The sequence below is a fragment of the Macaca fascicularis genome, chromosome 4, assembly GCF_037993035.2.
Source record: "Macaca fascicularis isolate 582-1 chromosome 4, T2T-MFA8v1.1".
NCBI classification, from domain to species: domain Eukaryota; kingdom Metazoa; phylum Chordata; class Mammalia; order Primates; family Cercopithecidae; genus Macaca; species Macaca fascicularis.
The window spans coordinates 101966077-101993477 of record NC_088378.1 but is presented as its reverse complement, the minus strand read 5'-3'; the positions used below and the strand labels follow the sequence as shown (position 1 = coordinate 101993477).

The 27401-nt window shown below is 36.1% G+C and overlaps 1 protein-coding gene across 11 annotated transcripts in view; it reads left to right on the top strand.

Annotated features, from left to right (window-relative positions):
- The window catches only part of KCNQ5 (potassium voltage-gated channel subfamily Q member 5), a 567701-nt gene that overhangs the window by 419633 nt on the left and 120667 nt on the right, over nucleotides 1-27401 (top strand). For all 11 annotated transcript variants that reach the window (XM_074037671.1, XM_065543828.1, XM_074037670.1 and 8 more), the window contains 2 exons: nucleotides 19595-19770; nucleotides 20034-20159. In XM_074037671.1, coding sequence (XP_073893772.1) covers nucleotides 19595-19770; nucleotides 20034-20159 — 302 coding nt within the window. The remainder of the gene's footprint in view (nucleotides 1-19594; nucleotides 19771-20033; nucleotides 20160-27401) is intronic.

Sequence of the window (27401 nt, the reverse complement as noted above, 5' to 3'; positions counted from 1 at the left end):
AATGAGATCACCTGGACACAGGGTGGGGAACATCATACACCGGCGGGGAGGGAGGAGGGATAGCATTAGGAGATATACCTAATGTAAATGATGAGTTAACGAGTGCAGCACACCAACATGGCACATGTATACATATGCAACAAACCTGCACGTTGTGCACATGTACCCTAGAACTTAAAGTATAATAATTAATTAATTAATTAATTAAAAATAAATAAAAAGAATAAAATACAAAGAAATACAGCTAACCAGGTAGGTGAAAAATCTCTACAACAAGCATTACAAAACACTGCTCAAGATAATCAGAGATGATATAAACAGACGGAAAAACATTCCATGCTCATGGATAGGAAGAAGCAATATTGTTAAAATGGCCATATTGCCCAAAGCAATTTAGATTCAGTGCTCTTCGTATCAAACTACCAATTCTTCACAGAATTAGGAAAAAACTACTTAAAAATTCATATGGAACCAAAAAAGAGGCTGAATAGCCAAGGCAATTCTAAGCAAAAACAACAAAGCCAGAACTGTCACATTATGTGACTTCAATCTATATTACAAGACTACAGTAACCACAACGGCATGGTACTGGTACAAAACACTTAGACCAATGGAACAGAAGAGATAGCCCAGAAATAATGCCACACACAAACCATCTGATCTTCAACAAACCTAACAAAAACAAGCACTGGGAAAAGGAATTCCTATTCCACAAATGGTGCTGGGATAACTGGCTAGCCATATGCAGAAGATTGAAATTGGACCCCTTGCTTACACCATATACAAAAATCAACTCAAGATGGGTTAAAGGCTTAAATATAAAACCCAAAACTATAAAAACCCTGGAAGATGACCTGGGAAGTACCACCCTGGACATAGGACCTGGCAAAGATTTTATGACAAAGACAAAAGCAATTGCAACAACAACAAAAATTGACTAATTTTGTCAATTAAACTCAAGGGATCTAATTAAACTAAACAACTTCTGCACAGCAAAAGAAACTATCAACAGAGTGAACAGACAACCTACAGAATAGGAAAAAATATTTGCAAACGATGCATCTGACAAGGTCTATTAGCCAGAATCTGTAAGGAATTTAAACAAATTTACAAGCAAAAAAAACAAACAACCCCATTAAAAAGTGGGCAAAGGCCTTGAATGGACACTTTTAAAAGAAGACATACACGTGGTCAATAAGCATATGAAAAAATGCTCCACATTACTAATCATTAGAGAAATGCAAATCAAAACCACAATAAGATACCATCTCACAAAAGTCAGAATGGCTATTACTAAAAAGTCAAAAAATAACAGATGCTGGCAAGGTTACAGAGAAAAAGGAATGCTTATATACTGCTGGTGGGAATGTAAATTAGTTCAGCCATTGTAGAAAGCCATTTGTCAATTTCTCAAAGAACTCAAAACAGAATTACCATTTGACCCAGTAATCTCACTATTGGGTTTATTCTCAAAGGAATATAACTCATTCTACCATAAAGACATATGCACTCATATATTCATCACAGCACTATTCACAATAGCAAAGACATGAAATCAACTTACATGCCCATTGATGGTGGACTGGATAAAGAAAATATGGTACACATACAACATAAATACTACACAGCCATAAAAAAGAACAAGATCATGTCTTTTGCAACAACATGGATGAGGCTGGAGGCCATTCTCCTAAGCGAACCAACACAGGACCAGAAAACCAAATACACATGTTCTCACTTATAAGTGGGAGCTAAACATTGAGTTATATGGTCACAAAAAAGAGAACAACAGACATAGGAGCCTGCTTGAGGATGGAAAGTGGGAGGAGGGAGAGCATAAAAAAACTACCTGTCAGGTACTATGCTTTTTACCTGGGTGATGAAATAATCTGTACATCAAACCCCCATGTTATACAATTCACCTATATAACAAACCTGCACAGGTACCACAGAACCTGAAATAAAAGTTTAAAAATAAATCATAAAATAAAATGTTGAAATGCCTAGAATGTTTCATGGCATTAAATTACACCATGCTGTCTTAAATGACATTTTATTTTTGTAGAACTCATGTTTCTGCTTTTTCTGTTTTTCTATGGAAATTATTTTGATAAGCAGAAGTTGCTGAAATTTATATTTTACCACTTGGGTCAAGAAACAAATGAAAGTATTGCCCATTAAGGAGCAGTTCCTCATACTGTGATAAATGAATATAAGTATTATGTTTACATAGATGAAGTGTAAAGAGACCAATTAATGTAAAAAGCCAATACTGTACAAATTCCTGAAGGACCATTATTTAAATCTAACTTTAATTTTTAGAAAGTCCTTATTCAAGCAAACTTTACTGAGACCAATACTAATTATACTTTCCTGCTAAAAGATACATATAATGACATTAGTTAGAGCCTTAAAGTACTACTCTATTGGAATAAAATATTCAAAATTGCCACCAAGACCCAATGGTGCTTTATAGAGTTGGGTCCGATATTCATGGTTCTAATGTGATCTAAAAATAAGTCATTTATTCTCCTTACTTAATTCAACACCTCTTGGAAATTGCCCTATTCTTAAAACTATTCTCTAAAACTACCTCCAAAACTCTGCCTAATGTCTCCCCTTGGATCTTCCATCATAACCAACAAAAACAATTTTTTTCTCAAAGTTAGAAACAACCTTGTGTGGCCAAATATATGAATCTCAATTCTTCATTCTCATTCTGGTTGTAAGAAATGCTGAAATAATTAATTACTCATTTGGAAAAAAAAATAAAGCTGTATCCATATCTATCATACCAGATTCCAAGATAAACTCCAAATAAATCAAAGATTTAAATTAAATAAGACCATAAAATACTGGGCAGCAGAAATTGATAAATTCTCTTGGAACCTTGGAATCTGGAAAGATTTTCTAATTGTAACTAAAAATACAAAAGTCATAGAAGAAAATATTGATAGAATACATAAAATCAAAGAATACTGTATGATAAACTAAACAGCAAAGTCAAAAGACAATGTGGAAAAATATTTACAACTCTTACCAAAAAATAGAAGCTAATCACTTTAAATTATAAGGAGCTCTAGAAATCAAGAAAAACCCAACAACCTAACAGAAAATAAAATGGATATGAACAGACTGGTCACAGAATAAGAAATACATATACACCTCTTAAACATACCCAGTCTCACTCATAAAAAAGAAACACAAATGAAAGCATTCTCTCACCTATCAGATTGGCAAAAATCTGCAGTTTGACCACACACTTTATTGATGAGACTGCAAGGAAATAGGCACTCACATGCCACAGGAGTGCAAAGGGGTATCACCCTTATGGAAGAGTGTCAATATCTACCAAAATTACTTAAGCATTTACTCTTTGACCCAGGAAGTCTGCTTTCTAATAATTTCATCAATTTATAGTAAATGTTCACTAGAGCTGAATAAAATATGATACATCCAAACAATAAAATATAGTGAAGATCTTTCTGCACAGCTATAGAAGAATCCCAAATTATGAAATAAAAGAAAAATGAAATAAAATGTAATACTGCATATATAGTGTGCTACTTTTGTGTAAGAAAGGAGAAAAATAAAAGTTTACATTTATATTGCTTGTGTTTGTATAAAGAAACATTGAAATAACTTTTACAAAAAGAAGAGAATAAAAATGTTTAACTGAAGATAGTGAATGGGGACAGTGTGAATGGAAACAGGGGTAGGAGCAAGATTTCTCAGCATTTACCTCTTTATGTCATTTTGATGTTTAAAATATAAATATGTTAACTATTCAAAAACTAAATTAAAAGAATTATTGCGTGGCACAGATGAAGTACAGTTTAGATGTTGACTGGTATTATTTTTGTATAGCAATATTGGGAGGGTTGATGGGTTCATATGATGTACAGTTGTTCCGAATCTCCTCACACTCCAGGCACTTTTGTCATTGCAAAGAGGGACAATGCCAAAGACAATTTGCCATAGGATTTCCATGTGCACCTCCTCAGTTCTAGGCTGAAGTAACATAGAACGGCAATTTTAACTCACAAAAAGCTCTATTCTAAAAGGTGCTTTGTTATTTGCCTTAATTTGCTCTTCATATATTTCCTTAATTTTAAACTTAGAATTTTGGTTGTACCTTTTCAAAGGATTGCCCAAGAAGATGCAATGAGCTGATACATGTAAAGTGCTTAGCTTAATGCCTGGTGTTTAATCAATACTCCATAACTCTTAGTGGTAGCAAACCGAATCATAAAAGTGATATGTTCAGTGAAACCTCTAATCAATCCTAGAATCGATACCTACAATCAGAAAAAATTATCAACTCAGACCATCTTTGTATGTTTTTGTTTATTATTTTTCCTCAAAATATCTTCAATACTGCATTCCTAGAATTTGAGAGTCTGTGTATCTTAAATAAGAATACATTTTATTTTAAAAGGTAAATGGAAGGAGCAGGAACCAAGACAGGTACTTTTTGAGTCTGGAGTCCTTAGATATAATAAATAATTTCAGGAATGGTATGTATGGTACTTAAAGGATGTGGTTTAATTAGAAGGGCTTTTGAAGCTTTCTTGTAGACTGGTTGTTAATTATGGCTTCACTTGTTTCTCCTGGAAGGCTTCCCTGGCCTCTTAACTAGGTTAATTCTCCCTGCAATGTGCTCCTTGGATTTCTTCTATCATAACATTCATCACTCATGATTGTGGTTACTCGATTCAGCATCTTCTATGCAAACCATCCTTTCAGCCTTGTGCAGACAGAAGGCATCTATCTGGTCCACACCAGCCATGCCCCATCCATGCCCATTAATATTATATACCCAGGTCCTAGAAGTTTCTGGCCACAATGAATGTGTATTGAATGAATAAAAAATTCAGAAAACTGCAAGCTAGTAAACAATCACATGAGAAGTGTCATCCCTCGGCCCCCCATCACAACCCCTACACACACAAAGTAAAAACAACGCTGTCAACATGAGCAAATAGAGGGGGAAAAAATGGCAATTATTCAGGCAATGCAAGGTGAAAAATAGCTCCTTTGCCTCAGTTATCAGAAGTTTTCTCAAAAGGGTATTTTTTGCCTGCATTTTTAATCTAATTGCTTCAATTATTTAATTTGGTCATGGGAACATGATTATATTTTTAACAAAGTGCTTAATTTGCGCACATGCTTCGAATTGTAGGTTCTTTTACAGGAGGCTTCTCTACACCCATACTTGTTCTCAGTTATTTTACTTCTGCCTTTTGCAAAATGTTTTAAATATTTGATTTTAGCCCCTACCACAGACTCCAAATCTGTGCTTCGAATTTGGAGATCAAAGTACTGTAGCTAATCCTTAGGACATTTGCCATCGTGTGACTTAAGAATCCATCTCTTATCAAGTTTCTGTGGTTTTCTGGAGTATTTACTGGTCACAATGTCAAAAAATGGGCACATCTGAAACTATTTTTGAATTATGCCTTCTTTATACTCTTCCATTTTTAGTTAATGGGAAAATATCCAGCTCCTGAATGGTATTGAACTTGATTAGGCCATCTCCAGTCTCCTTATAAAGGATTCTTAAGTTGTAGTATCACATGTTTTCAATAAACCTTGTTTTTGTTCTCCTTTAAACAGAGCGTGTCTTATTCAAAAAGCTCATGACAGTAGGAAAGGAATTGATAATGAAAAGAAAGTGAGTCCAAAGCAGGATTTTTCTTCATAGCTTTGTGATTTGTTATAAGACAATGTGTTTCACCAGCTGACCTGCAGCTTCAGGAGTTGGTTGCCATGAATTCTGATCCTGTTTCTGGAACTAATTTATCGCATTATCTTATACAAGCCTCTCTGGGACACTCCTTCTTTTCTTTTAAGCACAGATAAGAGCAGCAATACACTTTGCAGCGTTCATAAACAGCAATACATAAAAGCAAATATGAAATTAGAAAGTTCCAAAAACTGCTCTAATCTAGTTCCAGAGAAGGAAAATTTTGGCAAGGATTTTATAAATAAAGATGGGAGTTAGATGATGTGACCAGTTTGGTTAATAATCCCACTGAAATACAGATAGATTATTGATAGGTAGATATAGATAGATGATAGATAGATAGATAGATAGATAGATAGATAGATAGATAGATAGATAGATAGATAGATAGACAGACAGAATAGATCTACACATGGCAACAAGCAAGATTTTCAAAATTATAATGAATGTCAGGTATTTACTCTTGGCTTATATTTACTCAAATTCACTCCTTTAAAGTGCTATCTTTTTATTCTTCACAGGAGGAAAAGTCTATTTTCACACCCCAGTGTTTATCCCTAAGGATTAGCCAAGTGCCTAAACTGTATCCATTTCATATTTCCAAAAATAAGAAATTGTGCATTGAAAAAGATTAAGAGAGCCAGGCGAACCAGGTAATTCTAAATTTCCCAGATAATACTTAGAATGAATTCCCATTCATAAATGTCCTTTGCTGAGTGACATTTCAGCTCAAGTGGCATCTCCATTGTAACATCCAAGTAACACAGTCTATTCAAAGAACTTCCTGAAGATATCCTTTGAAAAACTTTTAGCAGTAGGTGATGATTAATCATAATCTGTATGTCATCTGAAAATAAGTATCAAGTTTCTCAAAGAAACATTACATATCCCAACACTACTAAAATTTCAGAGAGTCCATATCATTTAACTGCTTAGAGTAAGTGCAAAAAGGGAGTATTATAAATTAGGTATTGTGGTTTTGCTCTGTAAATTTAAACCCATAATGCCATTGTTTGGCTGTTGATGTTTAAATATTCAAGCTATGACCTTGAATAAGATATCCAAGCATGGAATTTCATCATAGGATGTTGGGATTTCCAGCAGATGTTTCAACTTTGTTTATTCATTGGTGGAATCCAAATCTTTTTTTTTTAATTTGCAGTCAAATATTGGTATGGGGTTCTGTTTAATAATCAAAACTGACTACAGCTTTGTCATTTGGTATGTGTGAAAATAGATACCGAGGAAAATTTTAAACATCTGAGGATATCAATGTGCAAAATTACTGCTTCTAAAAGTTTGTCTCAAACTTTCTATATAAAAGAGCGTAATATAAAGCAAGACTGTATCATTGCCCTAAACCATGTTCTAAAACATCAGAAAATACACACAACTTTTCATCTCTTCGATTTATTGAGAACCGATGGAATTACACCTAGGTAATTTACTCAAGATACTAGAGTATGCCTTAAATAGGATGTACCTCCTACTCATTCATGATTAGTCTCAGGGGACAAATGCTTCTTTCCTGTTCTATAAATACAGAAACACAGCTTCCTTACCTCCTTCAGTCTGTAACCCACATCTGAAATTAAATGTTTGTGATCACACTTTGAAGCAATTTGTTTCAGTAGATTACTGATATTGTAATGGATTCGTCCTGTAGCATGAAAAAAAAAAAAAATCTACTGCCTGACTCTGCATCCCTGACCTCTCCCCCAGACTCCAGCCCCATTCACCATCTACCAAACGCCTACTAGGCATCTCAAAATTAACAAGGCCATAACAGAACAGGTAGTTCTGTCCTTCAAATAGTGCTCCTTTCTCACCTATCCCTAGTGGTATTTCCCCAGCTTAGTAAATGGCACTTTATTCACCTGATTGCTTAGACCAAAAACCCTGAAGTCAGCCTTAGACTCCCTCATTTGTCTCACATCCCACAATCAGTCCTTCAGCAAGTCTTGGCCCCTGCACCTTCACAATATGCACCAAATCCAGCTCCTTTACAGGTCCTCCTGACTTTAACCTAACTCTTGTAAAGCTGCTTTCACCCTTTGTCCAGACCACAGCAGTGGCTTCTTAACTGGCCTTCCCGTTTTCTCTCTGACATCTGGCTTCCTTTCTGGCATCCAGCCCCCTCCTGATTGGTTTCCCAAAGATAACCAAAATGATCTTGTAAAATATACATCTGATCCTGCACTCTGCCAAAAACCCTTCCCCTGCTGCTATCATATAATACTTAGAAGGACATCCTAAAGCTATTCCCAAAGCTCTCATGATCTGAATGGAGCCCTCCCTCACTCCGCTCAAGCTAACTTGATCTCCTTGCCTTCCCTTGAACACGCTGAACACACTTCCACCTCAAGGTCTTTATATTTGTTTGCCTGGAACACTTTTTCCTTAGATAATGATCACAGTCACCCCTTCACTTCATTGGGTCTTGGCTCCTCTGAGATGCTTTCCCATTGAGACAACCTAAAATACTAAAAACAGCCCAGCACAGTGGCTCATGTCTATAATCCCAGCACTTTGGGAGGCCAAGGTGGGTGGATCACTTGAGGTCAGGAGTTCAAGATCAGCCTGGCCAACATGGTGAAACCCCATCTCTACCAAAAATACAAAATTAGCCAGGAGTGGTGGTGCACACCTGTAATCCCAGTTACTCGGGAAGCTGAGGCAGGAAAATTGCTTGAACCCAAGAGGTGGAGGTGGTAGTGAGCTGAAATCATGCCATTGCACTCCAGCCTGGGTGACAGAGACTCCGTCTCAAAAATAAAATAAAAACTAAAATATTAAAAACATGTTAATTATAAGATGTTTGCTAAATTTTACCTGAATATCAACCATTTGCAATTAGTTATATTCCCTATTCTTAATAATATTTTACTTCTTGGAATTTCACTTTAAAATAGAACACCTGCTCCTCTGTGACTCCACCCTCATCCTGCTCTGTATTTCCCCAAGGTTTTTATCACCATGTAACATTATGTTCTGTATTTGTTTATTGCTTTAACATCAGCCTACCGCAGGAGAACATAAGCTCCATGAGGGCAGAAAACTTTTCTGTTTTATTCACTACTCTATGCCTCATGCTTGGCTTATAGTAGACATGCCACAAAAAATATTTGTTGAATGAACTAATGAATGAATGAATAAATTGCCTTAACACTTAATTTGAGAAAAGTCATATCCAAAACACTCCTTCTGATGCTTCCTCGTTCAATCGGTATCCAAAACGAAAAATGTACCACTTAGAATTTGAGAAATTCAAAGTTAGAAAGGATCCTTGACACTTGCCAGTTCAGTCCAACTATTTTAAAGGTATGGAAACCAGCCCTAAGAGATAAGTGGTGACAAAGCTAGTTAATGGTGAACAGATAATTAAACTAGGCATAGTTCAATGTTCTTTATGCTTCCATACTTTACATCTCTGTTTCTTTTGAAAGTTCCTTCTGTATACATAAGCAAATATAATGGAACCAGAAAATTTCCATTCCTTCAGATTTATCTTGCTGCTCCATTGGCAATAAAACATCTGGCACATGATATACATGGGACACTAAGAAAATTATAAATTTCTGCAGAAAAGGGCTCACATTGATAAGGCAGGCTGACCTCTCTCTCTCAATCTGCTGTCCCATTGGGACAACCTAAAATATAAAAAACATGTTAATTATAATATTTTCACTAAATTTTACCTGAATATCAACCATTTGCATGTAGTTGTATTCCATAGTCTTGATAATACTTTGCTTCTTGGAATTTCACATGTAAGCCTTTGTTTGACTTTCTACATCCCTGTTTACTAGGCTTTCTACAAAATAAAAGCTACCAAAAGAGAAACATGGGGAAAAAATATATAAGTGCTCTGGAAACAGAAATTAGTTTGATTTTTGGCTCATTTACCAACTAAATGACTTTGGATAAGATTCTTGAACTTTTTTAGTATCAAATTACTGATCTAGAAAAGTGAAGGGAAAGGTATATCGATAAAACATTTTTTTTTTTAGATTGAGAGTTAACATGATACTAGGCACACTAAGGCAGACTAAAGACTTTGTATGTATTATCTCATTTAATCATCCCAATAGCCCTGTGAAAAAAAGGGATCTATTCCCTATTTGTAGGTGAGGATTCCAAGACTCAGCAAGATTAATAGGCCCAAGGTCACACAACTAAGACAGGACAGAACTAGAAATACCAAGGCTGTTACACATGAAGTTTACACTCATAACCTCTGTGCCTCCTTGAAGGGCTATTATGGAGAAACAATGAAATAGAGTCTGTGTACTGAGCATCCCGCACAGCCTCATACATCAGAGGTACTCAATAAATGTTGCCCATTTCTCTTCTGTTTTCCCACCACTGACTAAGTAAATTACCTTGGCCAATGTACTAACCTTTCTAGGCCATAGCTTCTTTTTAAATAAATTATGGTTCTCTTTTTTCTCATTACAAAAGCAATGCATGTATATTAAAGATCATTTGGACTATATATATATCTTACCACCTACAGATAATCACCATTAATACGCAAATATATGTATTTATACTATGTATTTTTCTATATACGATAAGAATATATAATCTGGCCAGGTGCAGTGACTCACACCTGTAATCCCAGCACTTTAGGAGGCCAAGGCCGGTGGATCACTTGAGATCAGGAGTTCAAGACCAGCCTGACCAACTTGGTGAAACACCGTCTATACTGAAAATACAAAAATTAGCTGGGCATGATGGCGGGTGCCTGTAATCCCACCTACTGGGGAGACTGAGGCAGGAGAATCGCTTGAATCCAGGAGGTGGAGGTTGCAGTGAGCTGAGATTGTGCCATTGCATTCCAGCCTGGGCAAAAAGAGGGAAACTCCGTCTCAAAAAAAAAAAAAAAAAAATACATGATCTTTTTGGAGAGCAAAACTGAAATCCTGCTATCCTGCTATGTAATCAATTATTTAAATAATGTTGTTTGGAAACATTTTATCTCACAATATTCTTCTAAGACATGATGTTTTGTGGTTGTATCACATTTGTGGTAATAATAATAATAACAATAAATTAGCTCAAATGTATTGTGTGTTAGTATTGCACTGAGATGTTTCACAGTTAACTTATTCAATTCTTACAACCCTATGACATAGGTGCCTTTATTATCTACATTTTACAGATAAAGAAACTGAGGCAGTCCCTTAACCAGGTAACCCAGCTATTAAGATTCAGTCACTTAACCAGGTAACCTATCTATTAAGCGGCAGAGCCAGGATTGGAACTCAGGCACCTGAGCACCACAGCCCATGCTCTGGAAGGGATATACCATGTTGTTTTTTATTAATCCATCCTCATTAGAAATCTGGATTCGTTCTCATTTTTTATACTATTACTAATAGTGTTAGGTATGAGCTGGGAGGAGAAAACAATAATAGTTTAATAAGTATGCTGATGCAAACTTTTGTTAACATCTACAATTTTATCATACATCTCTAGAGTTTAAATTCCTGAAATAATATCCATTCACATTGTTAACGGTTTTGGCAAACAATGTCAAATTGCTCCCCCAAAAAATATCATACCAATTTATTCTTACAGAAAATCTTCATCAAATAGCTTTTTTTTCTCTGCCTTGACAACATTGACAGTTCATTTTTTTAAACTTTGTCAGTTTGATAGGATAAAATGGTACCTTTCTACTGTTTTAAATTTCAAAACTAGAAATTGTAAAGAACTTCTTTCCATACATTAATTAGTCATTGTTATTTCTTCCTAGGGTAAATTTGTGTATGTGCCTTCTGTCCAGTTTTCTACTAGCATGTTTTCTTAGTGTTTTAAGTTTATATATTAAAGATATTAATCTTTTGTTCATCATCATATATGTTTCCATTTTTTTCCGGGTTTGTTTTTTGCATTTCAATCTGTGTAGAGTTTTTTTTTTTTTTAATGTATGGAATTGAAAAAACCAGCAAGTAAACAGACTACTAGTATAATCATGGGTAATAAATGTTATGACAGCAGCATACCTCAGACCTCTGGGCACAAGTGACCTTGACTTGTTGATATCTGTGCTGAATTCCAGAAGCAAGCAGAAGTTAGCCAGGCAAAGAAGGGAGAAGGGCCTTCCAGGCAGAGCAGCAGCATTTTATAGAGCACTTTGAATGCCAGGTAGCAGAATTTGATCTTTGTTCTACATATTGGAAGACCTTTTTAAAATCACAGAGGCAATCTAATCATCTTAACATTTTCACGTGGTATTAGAATACAAAGTGGTTTAGAGAAAGGAAAAACAGGAGAGTGAAAACCAGGCCATACATTGTAGGGATGACCTAGAGAGAAGTATCATAGGCCTGAACTAAGGAAGAGACAGGATACATGGAAAGGGAAAATTAGATATGAAACATATTATGGACACAGAATCAATAAAAGTAAACCACTCAGTAGATATGAGATGAGGAAGACAATAAAGAAGGAGATGTTAATCTGTAAATTTAATATGTGGTCTGTATCAGAATTTTGTTGTTTAACTTGATTCATTTATTCTGAAATTCACGTGGGAAAAATTAATATGTTTACAATAATTGATACTACTTTGAAAAGGAATAACATTAGTGTCACACTAATATAGGAATAGGCAATAAAACGTAATAGAATCCCAAAATAGGCTTCTCAATAAGTACGTGGAAACATTTGGAGAATGACAGAGTTTTTACTTAGATGGTATTGGGAAAATTGACTTTCATATGGGATAAAAAGTAAGATTTGTTCTCTACTTCACCACAGAGACAAACAAAAATTCCATTAAAGCTAATGATTGAATAAGTTAGAGTAATGCTTAGTTATTATACAAATCTCCAAATTCTAGTAACTAAATAAAATAGAAGTTTACTTCTTATCTGTGTAATAGTTCAATAAAGGTATTCTTTGTTTGGGGTTGTCGTATATGGTAAAGGCTCTGTTCCATGCAGTCATTCAGGAACCCAGGCTGACAAAGGCACTGCCATCTTCAGCGTATAGCTTCTAAGGGCATTCTTAGTACCAAACTGCAACTGACATAGAAAAAGAGAAAGTGATACGCCATATGTGCTTGCCCTCGACCAGAAAGTGGCATACATCATTTCCATTCATCCTCACTAACTAGAATTAGTCACCTCACCTCACCCAGAAGCAAGGGGGTCCCGGGAAATGAGACCTCTGAATAGGCAGCCACTTCTCAGAGATAATGCTGTACCTTAGAAGGGAAGCACATATCTGTGGTAGACAGCTAGCTACCTTTGCCACAAAGACTATCCTGAATAGTAAACATAAATTCATTAACTAAGCATATGTGTGCCAAAATAAAATATAGAAGAATATTTTTATAATCTTGGTTGGACAAAATCATTCTAGATAACTTAACTTCCGTGACTTAAAAATGACATGAAATCCAGGAGTCTAAAACAGGAGGGGGATGGTTTTGTTTTGCTTACTGTATTTGCAAAGATTGAAGACTTATTATATCCAAGGTAATACATGAACATGCTTAGAGCCATGTCTGTCACATAGTGAACAGTAAACATTAGCTTTTACTAGTACTATTTTTATCATTATTAGCATTCCTCTTTATTAGCAAGGAGAGAGAGAAATAAGTGTTTCCATACATTGTTAGTGAGAATTGGTACCATCATTTTGAAGGCATCTTGATGTCAATCACAAATCAAAATATCCCAACAATTCAGTCTCAAGAAATTTAGCCTTAAATTCCTTATCCTAAAAATAAATGTACAGGACTATACATTTCAGCATCATTTTAATAGCAAAACAAAAAGCAACCTAAAAATTCATTAATAAGTGTCTTAGTCTATTTGTGTTATAATAAAGGAATACATGAAGCTGGGTATTCATAAAGAATGTAGGTTTATGTGGCTCACAGTTCTGCAGGCTGTACAAAAAGCATGGTGCCTGCATCTGCTTCTGGTGAGAATCTCAGGCTGTCTCCTCCACTCATGGCAGAAGGTGAAGTGGGGCCAGTATGTGCTGAGATCACATGTCGAGAGATGAAGTGCCATTTTCTTTTTAACAACACATAAGTGCCATTTTCTTTTTAACAACCAATTCTTAAGAGAACTAGTAGAGCCAGAACTCAGTCATTACTTCAAGGACAATACCAAGCCATTCATGAGCAATCCTGCCCCATGACCCAAACACTTCCCATTAGGCCTCACCTCTAACACTGGGGATCACATTTCAACATGACATTTGGAGGGTCAAATATCCACACTATAGCATAGGTAATTGGTTAATTAAATAAATTAGTGTCCTACCTTATACATATTTGTATTGTTTTGATATTTTACTTTATAACTTTAAAACGTATATTTTATTAAACTTATTCAAAATCTAGCTTATAGTGAGGCCACTAAAATAATTCAAAGAACTGGAACAAAAAAAATGTGGGAGAGGGGGATATGAACATTAAGAACATTGTATTTATTGCACTTCTGATTATATGAGAGAGAACAAGATGAAGTGACTTTAAAGGAAAGAGGTAAATTTATGTTAGTTATTTACCTTTATGTTAGTTAGTTAGTTATGTTAGTTAGTTATAAAACTTTCTGAGACTCTAGAATAACTTAATTTACAAAAATTTTAAAAGCCTGAAGTCTCCAGACAGTTTCTAGAAGTCAAGATCTACCCTCTTTGTGGCTTACTTACCTCAAGAGAATTTATGTGTCCCTGTAACTACTAGTTTGAAAGTGTTCAACTATGCTTTGTTTGACCCAGATGATTTAGTTCTTTCCTTTGTGTTTTTACATCGAGCCATGTTATACTTTCTAATACATACATTATATAGTGTAATTGTAGCAACAAAACACAGTCCATCATGTTCAGATGTACAATTGGCCTTGCTTTAACCCAATCCTTGAGTTCACAATATGGAAGCTTTGAATGTGAATAATGAAGACTTTTTTGGTATTTCAGTGACTAACACCTTTTAGACAGGGTCCATGGTGATCAATTCATATTGATTTTGCTGACTAAATAATACTTGAGCGAAGTTCCAGTGGCATCTAAAAATAAGCTCTTTCATAGTCCTTATGTGTCTTAAATATCATTGTAGTATTTATTTTGTTCAAATCTTTGCAGTCACCTCAAATTTCAAGAATTCATGTGTAAATCATTCTAAGTGATTCAGTAAATTTGTGAACCTACTTCCTAATACCTTGTGAACCTATATTTCACATATCTACTAGGCTGCTTATAATCAATAGCTCTTTCTTCACTACTTCCCAACTTGTTCTAATTTGTTTCCTTTGGGAGAGGTAGATTTTAAGAGTTCCGGATTACATGTTTGTTTTTTTTTTTTCATGCGACTTAGAGCTCCTCCTTGTTTATTAGCAGTTCTATTTCTTTCTCTAGCCCCATTTTCTCTTGAAGCAGCCATAAAAGTACCATCTGTTTTTCAGCATCATTTTATTTCTGCTTTCTCCTCCCTGCACTTTTCTCTTCTCTGAATGCTTTATGCGATAACAATTTATTCCTGATTTATTATCCACCTGCTTTCATAGCCTCCCCTTTCTGTTCCTCCTCCACCCGTATCCCACACTGGATGGAGTGGTATACCATAATTCTTAAGGACATAGCTTTGGAGTCAAGTAAGGGCCAGCTCAATCACTTACACATGTTGGGCCTTAGGGACTTGACCACTATGAGCCTCAATTTCTTCATTTATAAGAAAGAGAAGGTTATAATACCATCTACTACATAGGGTGGCTTGAAGAATTAAATAAAATAATATGCATCAGGGTTTCTCAGCCTTGGCACCATTGACATATGGGGCTGAGTCATTCTTTGTTCTGGAGGCTGTCCAGGGCATTATAGGATGGTTAGTAGCAACCCTGGTCTCTACCACTAGATGCTTATCGCAACCCCCTTCCCAGCTATGACAATGTAAAATGTCTCTAGACATTGCTAAATGTCCCAGGAAGGCAAAATTTTCCCCATTTGGAATCATTGCAAGATACAAAACATTTAGCACAGTGCCTGGTACGCAGTAGGCACTTGATCAATAATTGTGAGGGATGGATGGTCAGAAGAATGATTGAATATTCATTTTTAATACAAGCGTCTAATATAATTCTTGACAGTCAATTAACTACTTAATGCATAAATGGATAAACAAATGAACCTGAAGCCAGTGAGCTTCAAGGGCTGTCCATAGTTTCTACCTTATTCTAAAATGTGTTATCGTCACAAAAACAAGCTTCCTATGTTTCAAAAAATATTTTAGACAATTAACTAACTGCACAACTTAAGCTACTCCCCCAATTTAATATATATGCCTATACTTTAAATAATAGGGAGATTTTAAAATAAACTCTAATGGATGATAGCTATAACAATTATGTTGCAGTAGAATTCTGTGCTAAAAATTGAAGTGATCCTTCGATTAACTTGAGTATTTTAGGCTGATATCCCAGTGAATAAGCCATTGATGTGGTAAGAGAACAAAGCTCAGGCAACTTTTAAGTGTTTTTCAATCTCATTTATCTTATATAAATATTTATTGAGTGCCTACTATATTTCAGGCACTGTTCTAGGTACTTAGGATACATTCATGAACAAAAAAATGATCCAACGCTGTGGAACCTCCATTCTATGAAATAGTGGATCACAAAAATAATAAATACGCAAATAGAAATAAAAATAAAGATTACTTATAACTTGTAAAATACTAGCCTAGGAAATATTCTAAGTGGTACTGACAGCAAAATTCCAGTGGATGACTGTAACCCAACCAGAAACATTTTTGTGACTGCACTCACTGTTTGCCATTTGGTTGCTTATCTATGATTTCAGTTTGCTGAATTCTAACTTTCTCATCTGATCTGAATTACAATGAGGGTATTAAATCAAATCTGTGGTTACCTTTGCATATTTTGGAACTTCAAACATTTAGATTGTGATTCACCGTGTGCATAATTTTTTAAATTGTCTCAAATCAACAATCTTTCTCTTACTTTTCTAGGTTTTCTCTAATGAACTAACTTTATGGCATACTTTTTGTGCTGTAGTCTAATAAACTGATAGCTGAGTTTTTAAAAAAATGAATACAATATATGCTTTTTCTGCCTCACTTTTTTCATATGTAAAATGGGATCTGTGGGATACTTAACACATCAAGTCATTATAAGGATTAAATAAGGTAATGTTGATTTAAAAAAAAAAAAACCTTAGAACTAAAGAAAATGCCAAGCACATAGTAAGTTTTAAGTGTAGTATTTTCTGCACTTCTACTAGCCGTGTACTTATTTCTAGTATTTCCAATATTTTAACACAGTAAATGAGGCAGTATATCTTTTTCTTTTCTTTCTACAATTGGGAGAAAGCAGAATTACAATGAAATAAAAGCAAAATGTATATCCAATAGGGCCATATAAGTAATGTCTCTTTGTAAACCACTAGTCTCAGGAGTAAATCCCTCCACATGATGAAAACCAAGAGATGTGTTTGCACATAACTCTTTATATAAAGTTTTTTTAATTGCAAAGACATAGTCCTTATAAACTTCCAATGTATGGAAATTAATAATTTAGAAAGTGAAAAGCCCCTTTATGCATATATTCATTCCAACTCACTACCTTTAGAGATAATTAATAGTAATAATCAGTGTATAGTCTCACTTTTTTTTTTCTTTGAGACGCAGTCTTGCTCTATCGCTAGGCTGGAGTGCAGTGGCATGATCTTGACTCACTACAACCTCCGCCTCCTGGGTTCAAGGGATTCTCATGCCTCAGCCTTCCGAGTAGCTGGGATTACAGGCACGTGCCACCACACCCAGCTAATTTTTGTATTTTTAGTAGAGACAGAGTTTCATCATGATGGCCAGGATGGTCTCGATCTCCTGACTTCATGATCCGCCCACCTTGGCCTCCCAAAGTGCTGGGATTACAGGTGTGAGCGACTGCGCCCAGCCTAGTCTCAAATTTTTTTCCTAGTCATACTAATATATGTTTCTATTAAAATAAAATCACATTGCACATACCGCTTTGCAACTGACTTTTATTCACTTAAAATATGTCTTTGGTGTCAGTGTCAACACATTTAGTTTCTTCTTGTTTCCAACAGCTGCCAAGAGTGGTTACTCTCTTTGGCTCTCTGGGTACTTACCCACAAAAGCACATGCATTTAGATCTGATGGGAGAAGTCCTTCAGAGCAGGCACCGGTGGCTTACACCTGTAATCTCAACTCTTTGGGAGGCCAAGGCTGGCAGATGATGTGAGCTCAGGAGTTTGAGACCAGCCTGGGCAACATGGCAAAACCCCATCTCTACAAAAAATACAAAAATTAGCCAGGTGTGTTGGTGCATGCCTGTAGTCCTAGCTCCTTGGGAGACTGAGGTGGGACACAGAGGTTGCAGTGAGCGGAGCTCATTCCACTGCACTCCAGCCTGGGTGACAGAGTGAGACCCTGTCAAAGGATAGGAAGAAGGAAGGAAGCAAAGAGGGAAGGAAGGAAGGAAGGAAAGAAGGAAGGAAGGAAGGAAGGAAGGAAGGAAGGAAGGAAGGAAGGAAGGAAGGAAGGAAGGAAGGAAGGGAGGGAGGGAGGGAGGGAGGGAGGGAGGGAGGGAGGGAGGGAGGGAGGGAAAGAAAGAAAAAAGAAAAAAGAAAAGAAAAGAAAAAGCCCTTCAGCTGAAAGTTGCACTGCCAATTCTTTCTCAAAGCACTGACCCAAAAAGGGGCACCAGCAGAGAGGCTCAGAAGATCTTCTCAGTCCACACCAGGAGACAAGACCTTTCTCAGTGCAGGGAGAAGGATGAGCTGAATGAGGAATACTCACTCATAAGGCAGTTAATCCAGAGGGTGACAGAAACATTACAAATGTGACACCCTTGAAATGGAACCCCTCTTTGGAGTGTGGAAGCCCAGTCATACACAACCCACTTGGAGCAGGAAGGAAATAGTATTTGAGGATGTTAAAGTCAAGCTAAATTTTATTAAAATTGCCTCAGGAGGCCATTCATCGCCACTTCACTTATCCCACTTCAAAGCCTACTTCCCGACACTCAGATATTTACTTGTGGAATGATTAAGTTCTCTTTTGTCTTTTCTATGCTTTCATTAGATGCTCTTTTTCTCTTTTTTGCTTACAAAAAGGTAGATTTTTTCAGTCAAATGTCAGTATGTCAAACACCAAGTATTCATTCCCTTGCAATGCACAGTGTTTATACTTACATACCCTATTATAACAAATGTAATATTATTTAATTATGCAGCAAACTTACACATAATTGGTGAACCAGGTCTAAAGAATATTCTATACAGGAAGCATAGAGTATTCAGCTTAGTTGAGGCCTTTGTTAATATGCAAAGTTGCAGGTGCCACATTAGGGAATTTTGGGGAAAAGGAAATGCAAACTTATTTGGCAGGAAAACAAGAGAAATGATTATATCTTATGGCACTTTTATGGCTGGACACATTTAGATGCCTCTGTCACACCACCCAGAAGCCATGGTGTTGGGGGCTGAGGCAGGAGCTCCTTTTGCCACAGGAAAAAGGATGAAACCAGAGACATTGTGAAAGGTTGCCCCAAAGTCTTAAGGTTCCCTGAAACCTTAGGTTTTTTGAACCCATTGTCCAATCTGTTGAAAGTTAAATAATATGTTGTTCAAAATTGCATAGGTAAAGCACAGAATGGCCAAAGGGTCAGAACTACAGCAACAGGTAGGTCCCATTCTCTGCCTTTTCACTCTGCAGCTGGGGATCAAGATCTGTTTATTTGTGCCTTAAATAGGTCAAAGTGAACTTTTTGAAAACATTGTTTCGGTAAATAAAAATTCCTGGTCGTGCTAATTATGGCTGTTTTGACCTGTTTCTTTCAGATACCATTGTTCTTATCGCTTCAATAGCAGTTGTTTCTGCAAAAACTCAGGGTAATATTTTTGCCACGTCTGCACTCAGAAGTCTCCGTTTCCTACAGATCCTCCGCATGGTGCGCATGGACCGAAGGGGAGGCACTTGGAAATTACTGGGTTCGGTGGTTTATGCTCACAGCAAGGTAAGATTTGCTCTCTGCGTTTAAAAAACAATTTTTGAAACTTTTTCATTGATTGATGTAATATTTAATAAACCTATCACAAGCAAACTTAGTCATTGCAGAAATTGGTTAAAACAATTTTGGGACATGATGTGCAATGGATTATTTAAGAGCCATCATAAACATCCAAGAAGTAGTAAAGTGAATAGAATCATCATAGAATTATTTTTTCCTTTTTCAAAGATTTCCCACCTCTAAAAATCTTTCATTCCTTTTATACCTAGGAATTAATCACAGCTTGGTACATAGGATTTTTGGTTCTTATTTTTTCATCTTTCCTTGTCTATCTGGTGGAAAAGGATGCCAATAAAGAGTTTTCTACATATGCAGATGCTCTCTGGTGGGGCACAGTAAGTATACAAATATGTTTTTATTTATTGCATGTTGTGAAATTTTTTTTTAATACAATGTAATGGTTCCTATGGATGGTCTCAATAAAAATATCCACTTGCAAAAGAGTTATATGGAAAATACATACTACTTATTATTGTCTAAAGGCTTTCCACATCTTTCTGGGCCAACTAAGTTGTCTTGTAAACCATCATTAATATTTCTTGAGTGCTAGATTGTTGCCAAAATTAAAAATACATAAAATATATAAATATATACCATTTTTAAATGGTGATTAAAAACATTGATAGTTTATCTGTTTTAACTTTGTGGAGCACAAATTTAAATTATCAATTGTTGCATTGATTTTCCACTCTTTAAAAGTTTATCCGGGGTTAAAAAATGAATGAAAGCTGTGAATAAAATTACAGCACAAAGAAATGAAAAAGAAGACTGGTAACCATCTGTGAGATCAGAGATTATAGTCACCTAATTTCAAAACTTTCCTCTTAAAACCTACTTTTTCTTTAAATTGTTATTAAAGGATAATTTTCCAAATAAATAAAGTAAAATCATGATTCTCACAAAGATAGAAAATGAACACATGCTAAACATTCATTTAACTCATTTTTGAAATTTAAGTCATTATTAATGAAGAAACCAGTAAGATGTTAAAACCAGTTCAAAGCACTATCCAAAGAACAGAAACATTTAAAGATCAGGAATATGAAATCAATGTGCAAATAGAGGCAAAACTGGCTCCTTCCGCAGTGTGGGAGGGAAGTCAGTTCAACCTCCACTAGGCAGAATTTATTTACATGTCCACAGGCAAGAATTATTTCGCATTGCTACCAGTTATCAACAACTTACAGAGTTATAAAATAGCTCAAAGACTATGAAAAGAGCAGAGCCCCGTAAAGTCAGAATCCAAAAACCTGGAAGGGTGTACTCTGAACAACGCATAGTTTTCCACTGAAGCAAAAATTTTCCCTGCATTGTAAAGAATTTATAAAACAGTCATTGGAACTTGTGCCCTAATAAGAATGTCATGGGATATAGGAGTGACATAAAAAGAAATGTGTAAATTATACATTTATTTTTATTTTATTCCTTTAATGTATTCCAAAGGGGAGTTATATGAAAATAATTATAGCCAAGCATGGTGGCTCATGCCTGTAATCCAAGCACTTTGGGAGGCCAAGGCAGGCCAATTGCTTGAGCTCAGGCGTTTGAGACCAGCCTGGGCAACATGCCAAGACCCCATCTCTACATAAAATACAAAAATTAGCCAGGTGTGGTGGCACGCTCCTGTAGTCCCAGCTGCTTGGGAGGCTGAGGTGAAAGGATCATTTGAACCTGGGAGGTAGATTATAAATGCTTATCTAAAGAATGTCCGTAACATTTTGGTCCAAAAAAACCCTTAAGTTCTCTTTTAAACCACCTTTAGTATTTCTTGAGTTCTGGATTGTTGCCAGAATAAAAATATATCATTTTCTTAAGCTGTGATTTAAACAATGATAAGCTTTTTGTTTGTTTAGTGAAGCACAGATTTAAGTTACCAATTCTTGCATTGTTCCACTACTCATCAAAAGCTCATCAGCAAGACCCAGAACACTTGTCAGAGATGAGGAAAATTTGTTAGGGCTGTATTAAGCAGAACTTGTTGTATTTGTTGATTGCACAGCAGCAACAAAATGAATAAAAATCAGAAATACATTCACCTAAAGATTTGAATTTTTTTCTTAGGTTATCTGAGTAAATGTCTACAAGATTATGCCATTGGTTTCAAAGGATTCTGTTGGTTTAATAATGTGGTTTCCGGCTGCTCTTCGCTATTCACAAGCAATAATGGGCATTTTGAAAGAAGAGTGGAAACTTGAAAGAGAGCAGTCATCTGACATTCTTAAAATACTTTTTATATGTAGAGAGCAAATGAAAATCTGTGACTCATGATGGGATAAACTGTAAACTGAGAAAACAGGAGGCTTTTCTTGCCAGTAAGGGGAAGACAGTTTATCATCCCAGCCTTCAAAGCAATGGTTTGAATTCAAGTTTAATTTTGCTTCTCTTGGATAATTCTAATATATTTAACTTACTGAGGCACCCAGGTGCCCCTTTTCCCATTGAGATGCAGTTGTTGGTGAGTTTAGCCTGGCAGCTTATTATCCTTCTTTTTATTAGTCTTCCTTTTCTCCTTATGACGAAAAAGAATTGCTGTATTGTGTGTTAAACAGTGTGTGGGAAACTCTTAATATACCTCTCAGTTAGTCACCAGTTTGTTTCTTTTGCCAGAATAACCCACACAGCAGGTTTTCAAAGGTCATTTCTGTGACTTTCGGGGGAAGAAACATTTTCATTGATTTCCCTTTCAGTTGTGCTAATTTGACTGACATTTAACCCGTACTTAACAGGTTTCTGAATGACCTAATTATGTTTCTATTTTTTAAAAAAATCTAGTCTTGAATATGAGAGTAAAAATCTTATAAGATGTCAAACTTCGAAGAATTTTTTTAAGGCCTTATTGGTCCATAGCAGGTTTGTTGATATTAACGGACTCATTAATGAAATTGTCTGAAACCTAAAAAGACAGAAAAAGCAAACAAGAGAGCTCATTGTTTCTATTCATTTTAAGAAGAACATATTCTAGATTCCTAGTGGGAAATAAAATAAATTTAGACTATTATACCTTTTATTTATACATTAATCAAGACCTTAGTTTTGATTAATTTGGTTTGAAAATTATGGTTGGGTATTTCTGAGTTAAAATTGCCCATGTTGCACTTAATGGAAACCTTAATAACTATGGAAGTATCCAGAATAAATAAGGAAATGACAGCATCCTAAGTGAGAGTATTTCTAAATGTTACACTGTGATGAAAAAAGGAAATCCCCTATATTAAAAGAACCCACAGTATCAACATTAAGTATCAAAATATAGGTTTTGTTCTACAGATACGCTGCGCCAGTGAATTTTCAATACTCACTATGGAACTGCTTCGGTTAAGATAGTGAGATCTGTCCCCTAGATCAACTTTTGGAGGGCTATCATGGTGGGATCAGTGGTGCTCCAAGCCAGTAACAATTCAAAGAACTGTGATCCCTGAAAGCAGTTTCATATTAGTGAAACTAGCTCATTGAGTAAGTGAAATAGATATAAAAGACCTGGTACCAAGAACATAGCAAGTGCCCAATCAAATATGATAGCTGCTGTTTGTGTAGACATCGTTGCTGTGGAAGTTAAATGAAAGCACCTTTAATACAAAAGGAAGAAAAAAAGACCTATGTGTTTTGATGCAGACCCACAGTTTGAACATAGAACAGGCTTGGGAATTGGAGGTTGTGATGAAAAGATATCCTGGGTTCTGATGTGGCAACTAAAGTTGCATTGATGGCAGAAAATGGAAAAGGGAAGTAGCTCCAGTAGCTGAGGCACTGGGAGCTACTGGAAAAGGGGATCTTCTGATTGCTGGTGGAGCTCCATTTATTTTCATTTTCTATTGTTATTGTTCTCATTTTTGGTTGTTCCAGATTTCTTCTGAAATAATTTAAGAGTGGGTTTCCCCGGAGTTATTTTCTGTTATTAAATCCTTCCTGTTATTATGTTTCTCCTTTTGATCTGCTTTAGATTTATCCTGAAATAACTTCAGATCAGGTTTTCCTGAAGTAATTTTTCCTGATAATAACCTCTTCTTGAAGGCCAGTTTGTCCTCCTTCTATTTACTGCTGTTACTGTGATGAAGATAGTGTTGTGGGGTTTTATTTTTAAAAGATGCATACAGCAGCAGATAGTATAAATCTACTCTTGAGTAAGCATCTGAATACAGACTTCACCTAAGACCCTGTGCTTGAAGTGAGTATTTCAGGGATGTAGAAGAATTTTATGTCAGCCAGAGTTAGTCTGAGAATTCATGCAGAAAAATCTTACAGTCTTTCTAGAAGCAAACCATATGGATGGTTCTATGTATATAGTATACTGTGCACTCAACATGTACATCCCAAATATATGCCTTGAGTTTCATCCTCCTGTAAAATCTAAGAGTAAGAAATTGTGTAAATTTTTGGAATAAACACGGATACTCTTGTCCTGATAGTACCAGGACCCTTCAGAGAATCAACTCTTCTTACATTGGGCTTACCATTACCAAACGTTTCTACAACATCATCTAAGCTGATGTTTCCTGAATGAATGCTGGTATGTTAAAGTTAAAATTACTTCTTGCTACCAATGCATTATCTGATGGTATCAAAACTTTACTTGGCGGTGAAAGGAACAACACACTAGCTCCTAACTATTCAAGATTATTGTCAGTTACCAAGCAAAAATGGAGACACACATACCCCAGCCTCTACCCACCAAAACATTCAAACTAATATGAGCATCTACAAGTTCCATGCCAACCTATTGGCATGGATTTGTGAAGTAGATTATCATACGCCTCTTTGGGGGAACTCTTTCTTAATGAGAATCTAAAGTAGCATTGATGACAGAGTATTTCTTCAATGATGTTATCTCACACATGCCTCTGGGCACTTTTTATCAGTTATTATTATTCTATCAGCATTGAGCACATGCTGTTTTGTAAAGAATAGAAAAATTGGAGTCAAGAGACCTGGGTTCTGGCCCTAACATTATGATTTCATGGAGGTGTGTTATTAAGCAGTCATTAACAGCTCTGTAAAATTGAGATATCCCCCAAACACAAAGTTGCAATCTGTATAAAATGAGACTAGGACATGTAGATGTGCTTTATCAAGCACTAGGTAAATGGTAGTCATTACTGTTGTTACACCACTGTCCAAAAAAGCAAGATGGAATGCTAGTGCCGAGCTACCTGCCACAGCAGAACCCAAATTTTATGATGCCATCACCGCAGGAGATTCTGTTTGAAGATGTACCTACTAGTTCTGACCTACTAGTTCAAGGCAACTAAATTTCAAAATTGACTGCACAATTTCTATGACCACCTACTATCTGATACTAGGTGAATCACCTTTCCTTAAAAGACTCCTTTATGGGCTGGGCACTGTGGCTCACGCCAGTAATCCCAGCACTTTGGGAGGCTGAGGCGAGTGGATCACTTGAGGTCAAGAGTTGGAGGCCAACCTGGCCAGGGTGGTGAAACCCCATCTCTACTAAAAATACAAAAATTAGTTGGGCATGGTGGCACGTATATAGTATACATGCCTTACATTGGGTTTACCATTACAAAATGTTTCTACAACATCATCTAAGCTGATGTTTCCTGAATTAATGCTGGCATATTAAAGTTAATAATTAATTCTTACTGCCAATGCATTATGGCAAAGCAACCAAGTAGCCATCACAGAAGTTTCAAGTAAGTAGTTCCAGCTACTTGGGAGGCTGAGGCAGGAGAATTGCTTGAATCGGGGAGGCGGAGGTTGCAGTGAGCCAAGATCATGCCACTGCACTCCAGCCTGGGTGATAGAGTGAGACCTTGCCTCAAAAAAAAAAAAAATTCCCTTATAGAGAATTATACCGTGCCATGGAAATCTACCAACAGTATATTGTTCACATGAACACATTAGCTATAAACTAATGTACATAGGTATACTAGAAACATAATTGTATCTTCAAAATCAGGTCAATAAACATTTGTTGATTTGTTGCCTGAAAGAAAGAAGGATTTAAATCTCCTGATTTGGAATTCATTGTGCTATTGAAAAGAAAAAACACTTTAGCCTAACCAGTGTCTTAAATTATAATTTGACCATAGCCTCAGCCATCTCATTAAAAAAAAAAAAAATCAAGAAAGTCTGGACCAGAGTTTTCATTTGTTTTTCAGTATTATTTCTGAGGAAGAATTCTTGAATGCTAAACACAGAAAGGTGCCCCCACTCCACCTCAGATTTTGCTAACATAATTACAACTTTATGCCAACATTTCCAACCCACAGATTTTCAGAACGTATTTTCTTTCACCTGTGTGACTGTATTTGAGCATAGGAAACATAAGGGCCAAAATATATCTAAGCTGTTTCTATCTGCAAGACACGTTCAAGTAAATGGTCCAACTGAAGAGATGGCACAAAATACCAGGGATTCCTGAGGCCAGCTGCGGGGAGGTAGCAGGGCAAAGCAGGCCATCCCTGCCCAGAGCCTCATCCATCTTGTTACCCTGCAGCCTGAAAAGGCAGCTGCCAGCTTCTACCTCAGGTCAAGAATTGTGGCAAGAAATGGCAGCTTATCACTTAAGAAGAAGACTACTCTGCCTAGAACTTTACTGAAAGAGACGGTGGGCATTTTTGTCACTTATAATTTATTTTTTAATTTTAAAAAGTAAATTCAAAACTTCATGACCTTACCTATGATATTATAAAGATTATACTCAAAAGTCATGAGTATGAGTCACAGATTTTTGTAATAAAAATGTAATCTATCCAGTGCATGTTCACCAGCACATCTCTTACAAGCTCTGGAATGAGGCAAAAAATGGAATTATGTCCAATACGGCGACGTAAAGGTCCATCTCTCCTATTCTCCTGCTTCTTATCTCTTACACACACGTATATGTAAGCAAAATGTCACGCTTACGTGTGTGGGAAATCAAAGCTCACAAAACACTATTTAGTTTACTTGCCCACTTATGTAAATATTGTATTTGTTTTAGAATAGAGTAGAAGCTCTCAGAACTTATTTCCTCTTCACTGACTGGCCAGATTAACCAACACTCCTAACTCCCACAAAACATACTGAGGCTTGCAGAGCACGAAATGATCTTTAGTATCCACAGAATTCTGTTCTTAACATTGTTTGAATGCTTGCAAAGAGTCAGCATGTTCATTACCAAACTTTTTTTTTTTTTTTTTTTTTTTTTTTTTTTTTTTTGAGACAGGGTCTCACTCTGTCACATAGGTTGCAGTGCAGTGGTGCAATTATGGCTCACTGAAGCCTCAACCTCCCAGGTTCAAGCAGCCCTCCCGCCTCAGCCTCCTGAGTATCTGGGACCCCAGGCACGTACCACCATGCCCAGCTAATTTTTTACTAATTTTTTGAAGAAAGGGGGTCTCACCATGTTGCCCAGGCTGGTCTCAAACTCCTGGGTTCAAGCAGTCTGTCTGCCTTGGCCTTCCAAAGTGCTGGGATTACAAGCATGAGCCACTGCACCCATTCCATTCCCAAACCTTTTTATGCCAGTTGTATTTGTAATTATAATGGCATGGTTTAATTTTATATTATTGCATAAACTGATGACATATGGTACAGAAAGAAAGATGGATGGTTTATGAAAATAGAATGCTTTA